At 40.4% G+C, this 15,153-nt stretch overlaps 1 protein-coding gene across 1 annotated transcript in view; it reads right to left on the bottom strand.

The window, feature by feature from the left end:
- Positions 1–15,153, bottom strand: part of LOC126248002 (zinc finger FYVE domain-containing protein 9) — a 383,986-nt gene that overhangs the window by 263,718 nt on the left and 105,115 nt on the right. Inside the window, exon 3 of the mRNA XM_049948584.1 lies at positions 5,543–7,643. Within this exon, the coding sequence (XP_049804541.1) occupies positions 5,543–7,643 (2,101 nt within the window). The remainder of the gene's footprint in view (positions 1–5,542; positions 7,644–15,153) is intronic.

Raw genomic sequence — 15,153 nt, 5'->3', positions numbered from 1 at the left:
CTACAAAAGTTTGAAATATATCTCTCATGGGTGCTAATCTAACAACTTCTTATCTCTATGGCCTAGATGTAACATCATCAAGTCGAATAACTCATCAGGAACCTGAAGCAAAGGAGCAACGCAAGAGCAGGAACATTCTAATCATGAGTAGAAACATTCTAATCCTGATTACATTAGATTCAGTTTTGGTTCAGTTGACCCAAAAAATTAGATGATTCTCGTGAGTGTGGAACACGACAGAAAGTATACCATAAAAACATAAAACATTTGAAAATGATATTTACTACCTGGATCATTTGTCAGGAGATTGTCAAACTAGGTGAATACAATACAGTAAGCTGGGAGAGCTAATATTTACAGAATTAATATTCTGTCAGAATGAAACATTGTTATGCACTGTTAACAAATTTATCGTACACAAAATACCTAATCTTGACTGTTGTGACAAAGTGCTGTCAAAACTGAAATCTAAGTCATTTTTAGTTAAGCTGTCCTAACACAGTCTCCGTTAACATATTCACCTATAGGGTACAAGGAGTAGCTATGAAAAGTCTTTCAAACTCTGCTTAAACCGTGCTTTATCTGAAACCAAGTTTTTAATGGTTGCTGGCAATTTATTGAAAGTGTGTGTTCCTGAATATTGGACCCCTCTTTGGCCAAGGTAGGTGATTTTACATCTTTATGTAGATTGCTCTTATTCCTAGTATTGATACTATATATTGAGCTATTGGTTGCAAATAGAGATATATTACTTGCCACAAATTTCATTAAGGAATAAATATAATGAGAAACAGTGGTTAGAACAAAAAGTTCCTTGAACAGGTTTCTACATGATGTTCCTGAATTTATATCACAATTATGTTTCTTATTGCACACTTTTGCATGCTAAAAACTTTTGCTCAGTTTGACGATTTGCCCCAGAATTGCTTGTTTTGTAACGCCGCCAACACGCAATTTCTTCACAATATTGCGACTTCTAGCTCGCATATTCTGAGGAGGAGATTTTTTTGTTATGCATCATTCTTTCGTACCTAAGAACTACCTTCAGCTACGTTTTCTGTCATCATCCATTACTTCCTTGTCATCGGACTGCTCCAAATTGCTATCGTGATCGCTAGCTATATGGAAATTTGTGTCTAGTGTCTGAATCATCGTCTGTAAAGTGATATTCATTCTTTGTCACATTCTTTCCATGCCATCGAGTAAAGCTGTTCTAATACTGTCCTCATCATACCATCGAAAAAGTTTGTTAGTTTGGCTGATTACTGAAATTCCCGTCGAACTCAAGATTAGACGCGCCTAATAATTATGATGAATACCAAAACTTACTGCCTATGTCACTATTACAACTACATGAAAAACCTTTACCGTTTCCCTTACATCTACACCACCGTCCAGCTTGTGTGTCTCAGACTTTTAGGAGGGAACTGACTCACAAATGTAGTAACAATGCTGCCAAAACACCAACTGTCATACTAAACGTTACAATATAGGTATGAAACGAAGTTAGACGGGAGAAAGGTGCAGTAGTGCCATCTGTTGTTATCTGGCAAACTTGATTATTTTCTTGCACGTCAAGACAGATCCAACGCATCTGATTGGGTTCGCTATTGAGGTCACGCGCAGATTTATTCTAAAAAATTTGGAAGGGCAGGACTCAGCAAACGATACTTGCTTTCCAGATTTCCCGATGCTACGGAATGCTATAACCTGAGCTGTACGACCGGCCATGTTTTCCCCAAAGTATAGAATAATCATGATTACTTGCATATCAGTCAAGACGTGAGTGGAGATTTTTAATCAAATGTATCGAAGAATTAGTCGTAAATATGGGTGGTTGCTCAGCTGTGAATTGCACTAAACATTGCAAAAATGGTTTTCGCACGTTTAGATTTCCACATGACCCCAAACGAAAGAAAGCTCGCAATTGGCAAATTGAAGTGCAATATTTATTGTGTTGCATTTATACATCGTTATCATAAACATACATAAAAACTGAATAACACTTAACAACGGTAGGTCGAATGACAATTTCGATATTTTTATAGCTGATTAGTCATTGTGGGGGAAGTAACACAATCTTCTAAGAATAAAGTTTTGATCACAACTTACCTAGCAACAAATTTTCTGTCTTATTTTTGTGTTAATAATAAAGACATTTAATAACAGCATGAATTCCAGATACAAAAAAAATTACATTTTGTGTCTGGTGGGTGGTTACTCATACCTACCTGCATGGCAGGAACTAATTTAATCTAATGAACAAAAACGTTAGTTTTGGGTAACAGGCCTATATGAACATACTTTTAAGGTTGAGTTCATGCATTGTGCAATTCTAGGGGCTTAATAGTGATATGAGCCTACATTTCCAAAGCCGTGCGATATTACATTTCACTTTTTCTGCTAAACGAAAAGGACATGCTAGATATATCTACACACGTTAACTAATGTTCGACACACTTTATACATGAAGTAGAAAATATTTTATAAGAAATATTGTAAAAAGTTGCGTGAACAAGCTTATCATCCACAATGTAAAACATTGCGGAATCCTCAGAATTGGAGAAAACATGGCGGACGATCCATCCAATTATACACAACATAGGAGCTCTACTTGATACAGTACAGACTAGAGATGGGCAAACTGAAACACGTAACTGTTTCAAATGAAACAGTACAATGTAATGTTTCGATACGCTGTTTCGAAACAGTGAAACAATTTGTGTTTTGTAATCTAATAAACCTACACATTTTATCACCTTCAATGTCTACTGTATAAGTATGTCCATATAAACACAAATGAGGTGCGAGAGCACTAATCATGTCGCAGAAAGTATGAAACTATCACTTAGGTGTCTTGGCAGTTTCGTATTTCCTGCAGCAAATGCACTGCTTTCGTGTCGTGTGACTTTCATACTTTTCAATTGGCTGAGGACAGCCATAGCTGAAGACAGAAGAACCACCACGAACGGAACTGGAGGTGGGAGCAAACTGCAGAAACAACGGATATGCTACTGGGGTTCCCACATTCCATTAGTATGGGTAATATACCCATCCTGCTTCTTTCATGCACACAAAGGGAATCATTGAGGATAATAGGCACAGTCACTATAGACTCACAAATAACGCCAAATAATTCGAATAAATAACAAAATATAACAAAAAATTTTGTCTTTCAAGGTGTTTCGAACCGTTACTATACATTCACCATGCTTCCTAGTCCTTCCCGTTCACCATTACACTATCAGTGATATGTCAAACAGATGCTTGCAATTATACCTACATCAAATTTATGTATATGTCTAATAACTGTCACTCTACGCCTTTTTTATTCAAAATGTTGCAAGCTTACTTGCGTTTCTTGATATGATTACAGTACATGAACAGAGAAGAATATGTTATAAAAAATTGTAACTTAACTGAATGATTTTCACATATTTATTATTTTGAATGTGAATAGTATGCGTTGTTTTATTGTTTAGTTAGTGTTTATAAAGCAGATTTTACGCCATTTCGGAATAGGATAGTCAGCTAGAAACGAAGCTTTATTTTCGGACATCTTAAGCTTCATGCTATTGCTTGTCAAAAAGATTTAGACACTCTTGAAAGTGTTTCACGAAGTGTTATGCTGTGTTTCAGTACCTGTGCCGAGCCCGAATCTCGTCCGACACAGAGCGGAATGAAACATCACTGTTTCGATACAATCAGTCCGTTCCAAGCACAGGTGGACTGAAACAGCCTTATTTTGAAACAACGATACAGTTTCTGTGTCTGGCTCGAGATCGAGACAAGGGCGGAATGAAACACCGCTGTTTCGAAACAGTGAACCACAGCCGTTCCGAAACACTGAAACAGTTCCACGTATCGATACACTGTATCGAAACATAGAAACAGTGGCCAAGTCTAGTACAGACGTTGCCCGAACTATCACGTGACACTGGCTCGCGCGGCGTTACTGCAGGAGAGAGACCACTATAAACTAGCCACTAAAACATGCTGATTAAAATTTGACAACTTTTTAAGTAAAAGTAACATTAAATAACGCAAATGTCCTTCGAAAAACATTAGCTGATTGAGAACCCAGACCAGTATTTTATTTGGCTCTGAGAAACTGTAGTGACTTCCTACGTGGATTGCAATTGAGAAATTCGGTCGGTTTTCACGTATCAGAACACCGGGTAAAAAGGTTACCAGCTTCTAATCCGCTTTGGAACAACAGCGACATTCAGTTGACACAAGAAGGAACATTAATCCAGAGTGAAACTTGCAACGAAGGAAATAACTTACATTAAAATGACTGTAATTGTTATCGCGGGTATTAATTACAGCGACAAGACCTGCCGTGGCGACAGTACCAACAGACGTCACCAGATAGCAGGACGAGAGTGAGTTCGAGAATGGGACTGAATCGTAATTGGGATGTTTTATTTATATATTCGATGGTGCTGTTACATATTACCTGCACACTAGAAGATATTGCAGTCTGTTTTTCAGTTGCTCAAGCTCAGCGCTACGGAAGTGCACCAAGGGGGAACCCAAGGTCCTTGACACCCGTTTGGCTGAATGCTCTATCGTGATTGCGGGGAGAGGAGCGGTGGGCAAGCAGCAAATTATGTCGTGCTGCCAATCATGTAAATCTATATAATGTACTTTTGCTTTTTATGAACGTCTACCACGTTTAAACTGCAGTCTGCCTGAATTAATTTGTAGTCTAAATCGAATTGAGTTTAAAACTGGACAAATACTGAACGATAGTATAAATTTCTGCAGGAAACGGTCGAAGTTTAGATAGGGGTCAGTGACGCACATTCGTATTTCTTGCTGCAATGTTGTCGATGCTTAGCGTGACGTATGATGGGAATGAAATGGAATGTGGCAGCTGTTTACGCACAGCCTATGAGAGAGTGGCGGCCAGGTGATGTATTTGGAAGTATGAGACCTTGTTACATCCTCACGTCAATACAGAAGCGGAATCGGACATTATTCAGAAAGAAACAGTTGCGTTGTCAGGTCCCACCCCAACCACCACATCAGATTTAGCAACACATTCGGCAGAAAACAGAAAAATATTTGGGACTTGGAAGATATAAATTTCACAGCTATGCTATGACGACAACGGCGAGGATGATAGTTACAAATAGTTTGGTAAGCAAAAATGGAAAAAAGAAAAGACGAAAACGGTCCTAAAATTAATGTAAACCATTTCCTTTTGTTTATTTTATTTTTCCTAGTATTATCAAAATGTAGACAATCAATAAATGGCGTATGTTTAGAATAGGTATAATGTTACCTTTTTTTGGCAGATACTTTATATCAATAAAACAGTTCTAGTTCTGATTAGTAGAACATGTTAAAAATAAATTTTTCTCAAGGAACCTGTTAAAAAAGGAGTAGTCGTCTTATATTCAGGGTCATCTTATACTCTGGTAAATACGTTATTATAGCTTCATATCATCTCCCTTATTAATTTAATTAAAGTCACATAAAATAAAAACTTATTGTATTTTTAGTATGCAGAAATATAGATAGACTATGCACATACCTACTGAGGGTGTTCTTTGAAGTCCTTGCACATTTTCTTCCTCGTCTTCAACTACTATTTTCGATGGTAAATGTAAATATTTGGGTCTAGAAGGCTTCTCTCCACTTTCAGTGACGGAGGAAGTTGATGTTGTTGCTTTATGTTCAACAACAGCACACTCAGGTGTACTTGATTCAGAAGACGAACTTGCTGAATTATTAACATCACTGTCCTCTTCTACAGTCTGTAGTGTACAATTAGTACCTAATTTGTCATTGTGCACATCAAGGGTGTCCTTAGCTTGTTCATGGTCTATTTCTGTTTCCATTATAGCTTCAGTTGTTCCAGACACACCAGCAGAGGCATCTTCTAGTTTCATTTGAGTGAAAAGGGCTGACAGACTTTCAACTGTGCCAGAAGAGTTATTTCTCACACCAGTTTCACAGCCGAGTTGAGATTCTAATGAATTTCTTTTTATTTGTTGGCATTCTATTGAAACAACATTACTGACACTAGCTGTTCCTTGGCTTGCACTTAAAATAGTTACATGTCCCACAGAATCATTACACTCAGGCGCACAGTCTGGGTACTCACTATGAGATGATTCTGTATTTTCTATGCCACTAGTACGTGTATCGACAGACAACAATAGGCTCGGTGTTGCCTGATCTCCGGAATTATTCTCGACAGGTAAAATACTACCGGCTGTTCTATATTCATTGACAGTAGAGAAATGTTGAGATGAGTCAGTAGCAGAATTCACAGACACTCTCTCTTCACCAGAGACAACACTCAAATGATCCACATTTTGTGGATCTTGTTCAATGTTTTCTCCTTCCTCTCTCACAAAACTATTAGCTGCCTTTTCACAAACTGTAACTTCACAATCAACATTAGTGGAAGACGTTTCACACACATCGGCACTTACAGAACTGCTGATGATTTCAACATATTTATCACCATTATTATCTGGTTTTATATTGGATGCAGTAGTGTCTGGCATAATACTGCCCTTATGCTGCTGTGGTAGGCTTTCATTCTGGGTTTCAGTATCTGGTGGCATTTTTTTGTTATGGCGTTCTCCACTCTGCTCGCTACTTTCGTCTGATTCGTGTCCAGCTATATCAGTATCATATATTTGTTCCAGCTCTTGTAGATACAAGTCAAGTTCATTATCACTCAACTCTTCTATGGCACTGAAACTAATAACTTCTTCTGATGCTTTATGATGACTGTTATCTGAAACACTTTCATATGTTAGTGTCTTGTCATTAAATTTAACCTCACTAACATTATGCTCATTTTCAGGAACAGTAGAAGTAAAGTCCTCAGTACTGCCAAAAACTTCAGGACCATCAGTGTTTAGTGCGTGGTCTTCTTCTTTGGTTTTGTATTTTATTTCATCGTTTGCAGGTAAAAGTTCTGCCCCTCCAGGGAATGTCACATCATCCTGTAGCTCAGTACCTGTGTTGACATTAGACACATTAAAAAGTTCTGGCAATGGACCAGACTGTGACATTCCCACAACTTCAGATAATGTGCCATATTCAGAAGCCCTGCCCACTGATGATGATTTTCCCACATCAGTATTACCCTCAATAATCTCTACTTTTTCAGTGGCTGTATGAACTAAAGAATGATTGTGATCTTCACCAAACCTGTACAAATGATCATGTTTCAACAATTCTGAAGACAAATTTTGCTGATTACTTTTTGAATAACTTGTCTCTGATTTATTCTCATTAATTTCAGTTCTTGACTCTTTCTCTTGAATGTGTTTATTGTCCTCATAAGGAATACCCTCCTTTATACCTTCCACACTTGTTACATTGACATTCAAATTTCCAGCATTCAGATATTCATTCAGGCTAGAAAACACACCACTAACATTAAATTTATTACTGGAGGTAACCTTTTCCACATAGTCCTTACTGTTTGTACTACTGTCTTTTCTCCCTTTAATCTCCCAGGAGTTGGTTTCAATTAATGGAGACAGCACATTATTCCTCAACACTGATATCTGAACTGAATTTATAGGTGGTGTAACAGTTTTTGCACAGCTGATAGATTCAAATCCTTCTGGGTGAGGTGGAGTAGCTTCATGTTGTAGAATACTCTTCTCCTGAAATGAAAATAATTTCAAATTAAATAGTTTAAGTGACAAATACATTATAATAAAATATAATGGCCCACCTTCTTCAAGAATGCAACTTGTTTTACCCCTACACATGTTACACCTATAACACTGTGTTCTTGAAAGAAAATAGACCCTTTTAACTCATCATTACTTTCTGTAAGCACATGAACAGAGCTTAAATTTCATTATGACGAATACACATATTATGCATATTACAGATTCATTTTATTTAGATATATTTAGCAAACATTATATTCATATTAGTTACAACCAAAAATGGCTAACAGCTCACAAAAATTTATAACAACATTATACACTGGTTATTCAGTTCACTTACACCTCCAGCCTCCACACTACATAAACTAAAGCCACAAAGTACATGTAAAATTAGAAATGGATGACAAGAGAGACTTCAAAAGACAACATGAAGAAACATTCGTGCCAAATCAAATGCAGCCTAAATGGGGAAAACACAAATTTTGTGTAATTAAATAAAGTAAATGACAACATAAAATGCTCAAAGAGAGTTGTGCATCACCTGACACATCTGTGAATGTGTGTGGGGTTACAGTAAAGGAAAGCAGTGAATGAAAGAATACTTATGATACTATAAAAATAGCTTTACAGTGAAACAAATGCAAAATAATAACCAACATATAGGCAATTGAAAAGGCATGTCTATAAAGTCAAACACTGTAGCGAGGTAACATTCAATACTGTGCTGCTCCACCCAGTGCATTGCAACATGGTTGGCTTCTCCTTGGAATGCTGTCCACAAGAAGGTGAAGATACTGTAGCTCAAGCTTGCCCCACTCTTGAACAGCACCTCTCCTGAGGTGGTCAAGTGTGACAGTAGGATTTCTACAACAATGGACTGCAAGTTTGAAAACTGGCCACAAGCATGTTAATTAGGATTCATGTAGTTGATACTGGAGGCCATCCCATTCAAATAATTCTGCCTCCTGGATACATGTGTTCAAGAGGTGTGAATAATGTGCTCATGCAGCACATCAACTAATGTTGATGGGTTGGAGGAATCTGCCCCCATCCGGTACAGCCCTCAAATTACCCTCGAGACTGCTGAATGGTGTCAGACATCTGTAAACATGATTGACCCACCTTCCTGTTGAGATCAATTATTAATTATTCTTCACTCACTGAGTTAGGTTTAGACCAGTGTTCTGAACTTTAACCTCAGTGCCAGGCCTTCACATCATCATCGTATTGACGTTGAGTGAACAGATATGGTTTTAATAAATGGACGTTAATTGTTACTCATTGTGTTGCCCACATTATTTTTCTTATAGTCTAATATTTCCCTGTGATGAGACAGTTGACATGTGCAAACACACCGCATCACTGCGTCAACTGCTTTCAGTGGTTGAGAGTTTGCCTCTTCCTACCATTATATTCGGTGCCAAACTTATTTGGTGAATAAAACAGTCTCATTCCAGGTGTTTGTCACTTGCCCACCTTCTCGTTGTATAGCAGTATAGAGGATTTGTACTATTGTTTGTTATGGATACTTAGAGGCCAAACTGGTCACATGGAGATGGTTGCAAACTGTCTGGATCAATAGAACTGTCCCAATAGCCTCCAAAATGGCAGTGTGATTGGTTTTCTGTTGTATTCTCCGTTGAGAATCTGTGATCCAAAATTTGTAGGTCGTAGGTCATGAGCTGATCTCACTGGCCTTAGGTGGCCACTATGATGCAGATCTTCGATGTTCTGTGTCTCATACCAATTTTTTGTACAGTGACGATGCACAGTCTGAGCTCAAAATGACCCTCCAGGACATGTTAACAGTCTGAGCTACGTCAAAAGCCACATTGTCCTGTTCACAACTGAAGTCATAGTGCACACTACTGAACTGAACAGAGAATGCACATTTATTTCTACCTCAATTATATGTGCTTCCTGTACATCAAAATTTCCTGTCAAAAAAAGTGCTGAGAAAGCGGTTTCTGATATATATTGATATATATTCAAACGAACAAACATGCATGTGCGCGCCTCCAGACACACACACACACACACACACACACACACACACACACACACACACACACACACAAAAGAAAAACAATCATGAGAGTGGTGCAAAACTTAGTTTATAAAGGGATAGAAATGTATGTATACATGAAAAAATATTGTGAAAATCAAACTGCCTTCAATGAGTCCAACAATTTTCTAATCCTCGCACCAAGAGAATAGGGAGCACTCAGAACAGAATTAAACATCCACAACATAAATAGCAATGTTATATTGGGCTACGTAATTTAATGCTAAATGATTTTCAAGTGCTATCTGACTGCTATAAAATTTCAAACAACATTATACTTATGTACTGCTCTCAGAAGTGTTCTATACATTAAAAATCTGAATGCATACCAAAGCCACCTAATGGCAAGTTGTCAGTCAGTATACAGATCTGTAACTCTTTCCCAAGTGGTGTTGACATTCCTGGCGGTAAATGTTTTTCAGATGTGATAAGTTTGCACACCAGTTAAAGTACTCATAAACAAAACCATTTCATAAGAAAGAGAAAATAATGTAGACAATTACAGCTCATCTTCTTTACCATCAATGTTGCCCAGGATTCCTAAGAAAGTCACGCATAAACAATCAGCAACACACCCCTAGATATCATTATTGTCATACTATCAGTTTAGCTTCAGAAAAACAGCATCTGGCAAACACAATTTATAGTTTTTGGTGTAAAGTTCTTTCAGGGTCAAATTGTTTTGTCTTAGGGTGCAAAAACAACTGGGGTCAAACGCACCCATGTCAAAACTGTAGAACATGAAGACGAGAGGAGTTAAAAATGACTACATGTCAATCCCAATTGATGGAATAGAAGACAGGGATGTGGAGAAAGGTCTATAAAATACACCATAGAGAAATGGAGGTCCAAAAGTAAAAATTTAATGGCCTTCATCATATTGCTACGACAGATAAAAAATAAAACGCGGTCGACAGCCCATACATTATTTTCTAAAACAGCCAATAACTCAGATGGCAAACACAAATGAGTACATAAGCAGTTAAAAAGAGGGCATTCCATCAGGAAATGGCGGACCATCAAAAGTTGTGCACAATGTGCAGAAAGTGGTGGGGGGGGGGGGGGGGGGGGCACTGCTTAACAAATGGTGCAACCTAGTAAAAATTATCTCCTCACGGCAAGAGAGCCGAGAGGAGGTCGTCCAAGTCACCGGGAGAGGCTTAATAACCTGCAGCTTGTTCCCATGAAGGGAGGACCAGTGCTGATGTCAAAGTGACACCACCTACTGACAGACAGCAACACAGAGGTCATCGGAGGGAATGTAAGAAATAGCAGGCTGAGTTACGAGGACTGCAGCCTTGGCTCAAGAGTGAGAAAGTGACAGCTTTCCTGGACCTGCTGCACTAAGGGATGGACGGTATACAGCACACAAAGGACTTGAAGGGCACTAAGAGAGTCTGAGCAAATGACACAATTGAAAAGCCTTTGTCGCTGGATGTACTGCGTGGCCTGATACAAGACGAAGAGCTCTGCTGTAAATACTGAGCAGTGTTGCGGAAGCCAATGTCGAAAAACATCGGGCCAATGACAAAGGCACACCTGACACCATGGTCAGTCCGATCAGTGTACACAAGGTACCACTGCGAAGTTCCATGCGAAGGTCGTGAAACTGAAGGTGATAAAGTGAGGCTGGAGTAGCGTCCTTACGTAGCGAATAAAGGCCAAGGTGTACATGGGCTGCTGCATGAAGCCAAGGTGGTGTAGGGTTTACACCCACCGAAAGTCACAGGTAGTTTGAAGTTAAGCTGCCGGAGCAAGAGCCAAAAGTGATTTCCAGCAGGTAACAGAGATGAGGGACACACCCCATACTGGCGATTAAAGGAGTCACCGAAGGAGGCGGCATACATTGGGTGGCCACGCATGACAGACAAACAGCATGCGTATCTGCTGAGGAGAACGTCACGGCAGTAGGACAGCGGCAGTTCCTGCATACAGACTCTCAACCGGGCTAGTGTAAAAGGTGCCAGTAGCCAATCGGACGTGTTGGTGGTGGACAGTTTTGATATGCCATAAGAGCAACGGAAGTGCATCTGCATAAACAAAACAGCCATATTCTACAGGGTGGTGGTTCGATCTGCTCCCCAGGAAGTACCACTGGGGATGCACAGGACACTGAGGGACCACATACAGCGGGCTGCCAGGCAAGACATGTGGGAGGACCAAGAAAGTTTCCTATCAAGCATCAGCCCCAGGAATTTCATAGTTATGAATGGAAGAGCAGCAGGAAAAATATGTAAATACAGTGGAAGAAACCAACTGCACCGTCAGAAATTCATACAAACATGTTTGTAAGTGGAAAAAGGAAAGCCATTGGCAATGCTCCATGAGTAAATACGATTGAGACATCACTGAAGAAACCACTAAATGAGACAGGTCCATGGAGAACTGCAATAGATGGCAAAATCGTGAACAAAAATGGAGCTGGAGATGCCCGGCTGGCATTATAGGGTCAATGGTGATAGCAAAGAGGACGATGCTCAGAGCAGAACCTTGAGGCACACCATTTTCCTGGATACATCTACATCTACATCTATACTCCGCGAGCCACCTTACGGTGTGTGGCGGAGGGTACTTATTGTACCACTATCTGATCCCCCCTTCCCTGTTCCATTCACGAATTGTGCGTGGGAAGAACGACTGCTTGTAAGTCTCCGTATTTGCTCTAATTTCTCGGATCTTTTCGTTGTGATCATTACGCGAGATATATGTGGGCGGTAGTAGTATGTTGCCCATCTCTTCCCGGAATGTGCTCTCTCGTAATTTCGATAATAAACCTCTCCGTATTGCGTAACGCCTTTCTTGAAGTGTCCGCCACTGGAGCTTGTTCAGCATCTCCGTAACGCTCTCGCGCTGACTAAATGTCCCCATGACGAATCGCGCTGCTTTTCGCTGGATCATGTCTATCTCTTCTATTAATCCAACCTGGTAAGGGTCCCATACTGATGAGCAATACTCAAGAATCGGACGAACAAGCGTTTTGTAAGCTACTTCTTTCGTCGATGAGTCACATTTTCTTAGAATTCTTCCTATGAATCTCAACCTGGCGCCTGCTTTTCCCACTATTTGTTTTATGTGATCATTCCACTTCAGATCGCTCCGGATTGTAACTCCTAAGTATTTTACGGTCGTTACCGCTTCCAATGATTTACCACCTATGGCATAATCGTACTGGAATGGATTTCTGCCCCTATGTATGCGCATTATATTACATTTATCTACGTTTAGGGAAAGCTGCCAGCTGTCGCACCATTCATTAATCCTCTGCAGGTCTTCCTGGAGTACGTACGAGTCTTCTGATGTTGCTACTTTCTTGTAGACAACCGTGTCATCTGCAAATAGCCTCACGGAGCTACCGATGTTGTCAACTAAGTCATTTATGTATATTGTAAACAATAAAGGTCCTATCACGCTTCCTTGCGGTACTCCCGAAATTACCTCTACATCTGCAGATTTTGAACCGTTAAGAATGACATGTTGTGTTCTTTCTTCTAGGAAATCCTGAATCCAATCACAAACCTGGTCCGATATTCCGTAAGCTCGTATTTTTTTCACTAAACGTAAGTGCGGAACCGTATCAAATGCCTTCCTGAAGTCCAGCAATACGGCATCAATCTGCTCGCCAGTGTCTACGGCACTGTGAATTTCTTGGACAAATAGGGCGAGCTGAGTTTCACATGATCTCTGTTTGCGGAATCCATGTTGGTTATGATGAAGGAGATTTGTATTATCTAAGAACGTCATAATACGAGAACATAAAACATGTTCCATTATTCTACAACAGATTGACGTAAGCGAAATAGGCCTATAATTATTCGCATCTGATTTATGACCCTTCTTGAAAATGGGAACCACCTGCGCTTTCTTCCAGTCGCTAAAGGTGTCCGACAAGGCAGAGCCCACACAGACCTTGAAAACTCCGTCTGTTAAAAATTCCTCAAGGAAACAGGGCAGGCGGCCATGTAAGCCCCCACATGTATGGAGGATACCAGTCCTCCAGCAGGTGTCGTAGGCTTTCTCCAAATGGAAAAACACAGCCGCAGTCTGCGATTTCCGCAGAAAACCATTCATGACATGGGTGGACAAAGTGACGAGACGGTCAACAGCATACACTCGAAATTCACACTGTGCAGTGGTTAGGAAATTGCAAGACTCGAGCCACCATACCAGCAAGCCATGAATTACACATTACATCACCCTGCAAGCACAGCTTGTGAGAGAAATGGGGCAGTAACTAGAAGGAAGGTGTTTGTCCTTACCGGGCTTAGGTATGGGTATGACAGTGACTTCACGCCAGCGTCTAGGAAACATGCCCTCTGCCCAGATGCAGTTGTATATATCAGGCAGAAAGTGCTTGCCCACAAGAGAAAGGCGCTGCACCATCTGGATGCGAACATCAACTGGTCCTGGGGGTTTAGGATCAGGATGGAGAGAGAGCATGATGTAGCTCTCTCATAGTAAAGGCAGCATTGTAGCACTCTTGATTCAGAGAAGAGAAGGGTGTCACCCGGAGATCACCTGGAGATGGCAATAGTGTCCATGATGACATTGTCTGCTACTGTCAAGCCAGAAATTGTGGAATGGATCTTGGTCCCATCGAGCCATTGGAGGTTGGCCCATACGATGGAAGAGGAAGTGGAACTGTTAAACTAGTGAGCGAAATCCAGCTAGCTGTTTTGCTATGCTGAAGAACATGACGACAATTTGCATGCTACTGTATATAATGAATGCAATTTGCCATTGTAGGACGACTCTCAAAAACACGGAGAGCACATATCCGCATGTGAATTGTGTCGCAGAATGCCTCAGACCATCAAGGGACTGGGACACAGCATGGTAAAGAGAAAGTGCAAGGAATGGTATGTTCTTCGGTAGTAAGGATAACGTTTGTAAGATATTCTACCTGGTAATCACAACTGGGGAAATATTGTACATCAAAAATCGCAAGGGAGGAGTAAAGCCTCCAGTCAGCCTTAGTAAGTTGCATGTAGGTGGGGTAGGAGTCAGCTTACAGACAGCACACAAGGAATGGCCACTCAAGTATGTGTCAGAGAGAACGGACCACTCGAGATGATGGGCAAGCTGGGCAGTGCAAAAGGATAGGTCCAAGTGGGAATAGGTGTGCGTGGAGTCTGTGGTAAGGCAGAAGAGGTTAAGTTGATTGGGAAGGTCAGCCAAGAGGGCACTTCTCGGACAGGTTCTGGGAGAACCCCGAAGGGGATGGTGCGCATTAAAGTCACCGGGTGGCAGAAAGGGATGAGGTAGCTGCCCAATAAGCTGGAGGAAGTCTGCCCTGGTCATATAAAATGATGGAGGGATGTAAACGGTACAAAGAGAAAAGGTCAAATGAGGAAGGGAAAGGCGAATTGCAACAGCTTGAATGTGGTTGGTAAGGAAGACGGGTTGACTATGAACGTCATTCCATAAGAGCAGCAT

This window comes from Schistocerca nitens, chromosome 3, assembly GCF_023898315.1.
Source record: "Schistocerca nitens isolate TAMUIC-IGC-003100 chromosome 3, iqSchNite1.1, whole genome shotgun sequence".
NCBI classification, from domain to species: Eukaryota; Metazoa; Arthropoda; class Insecta; order Orthoptera; family Acrididae; genus Schistocerca; species Schistocerca nitens.
The sequence above is the reverse complement of the archived record's forward strand: the minus strand, read 5'-3'. Positions and strand labels throughout refer to the sequence as shown.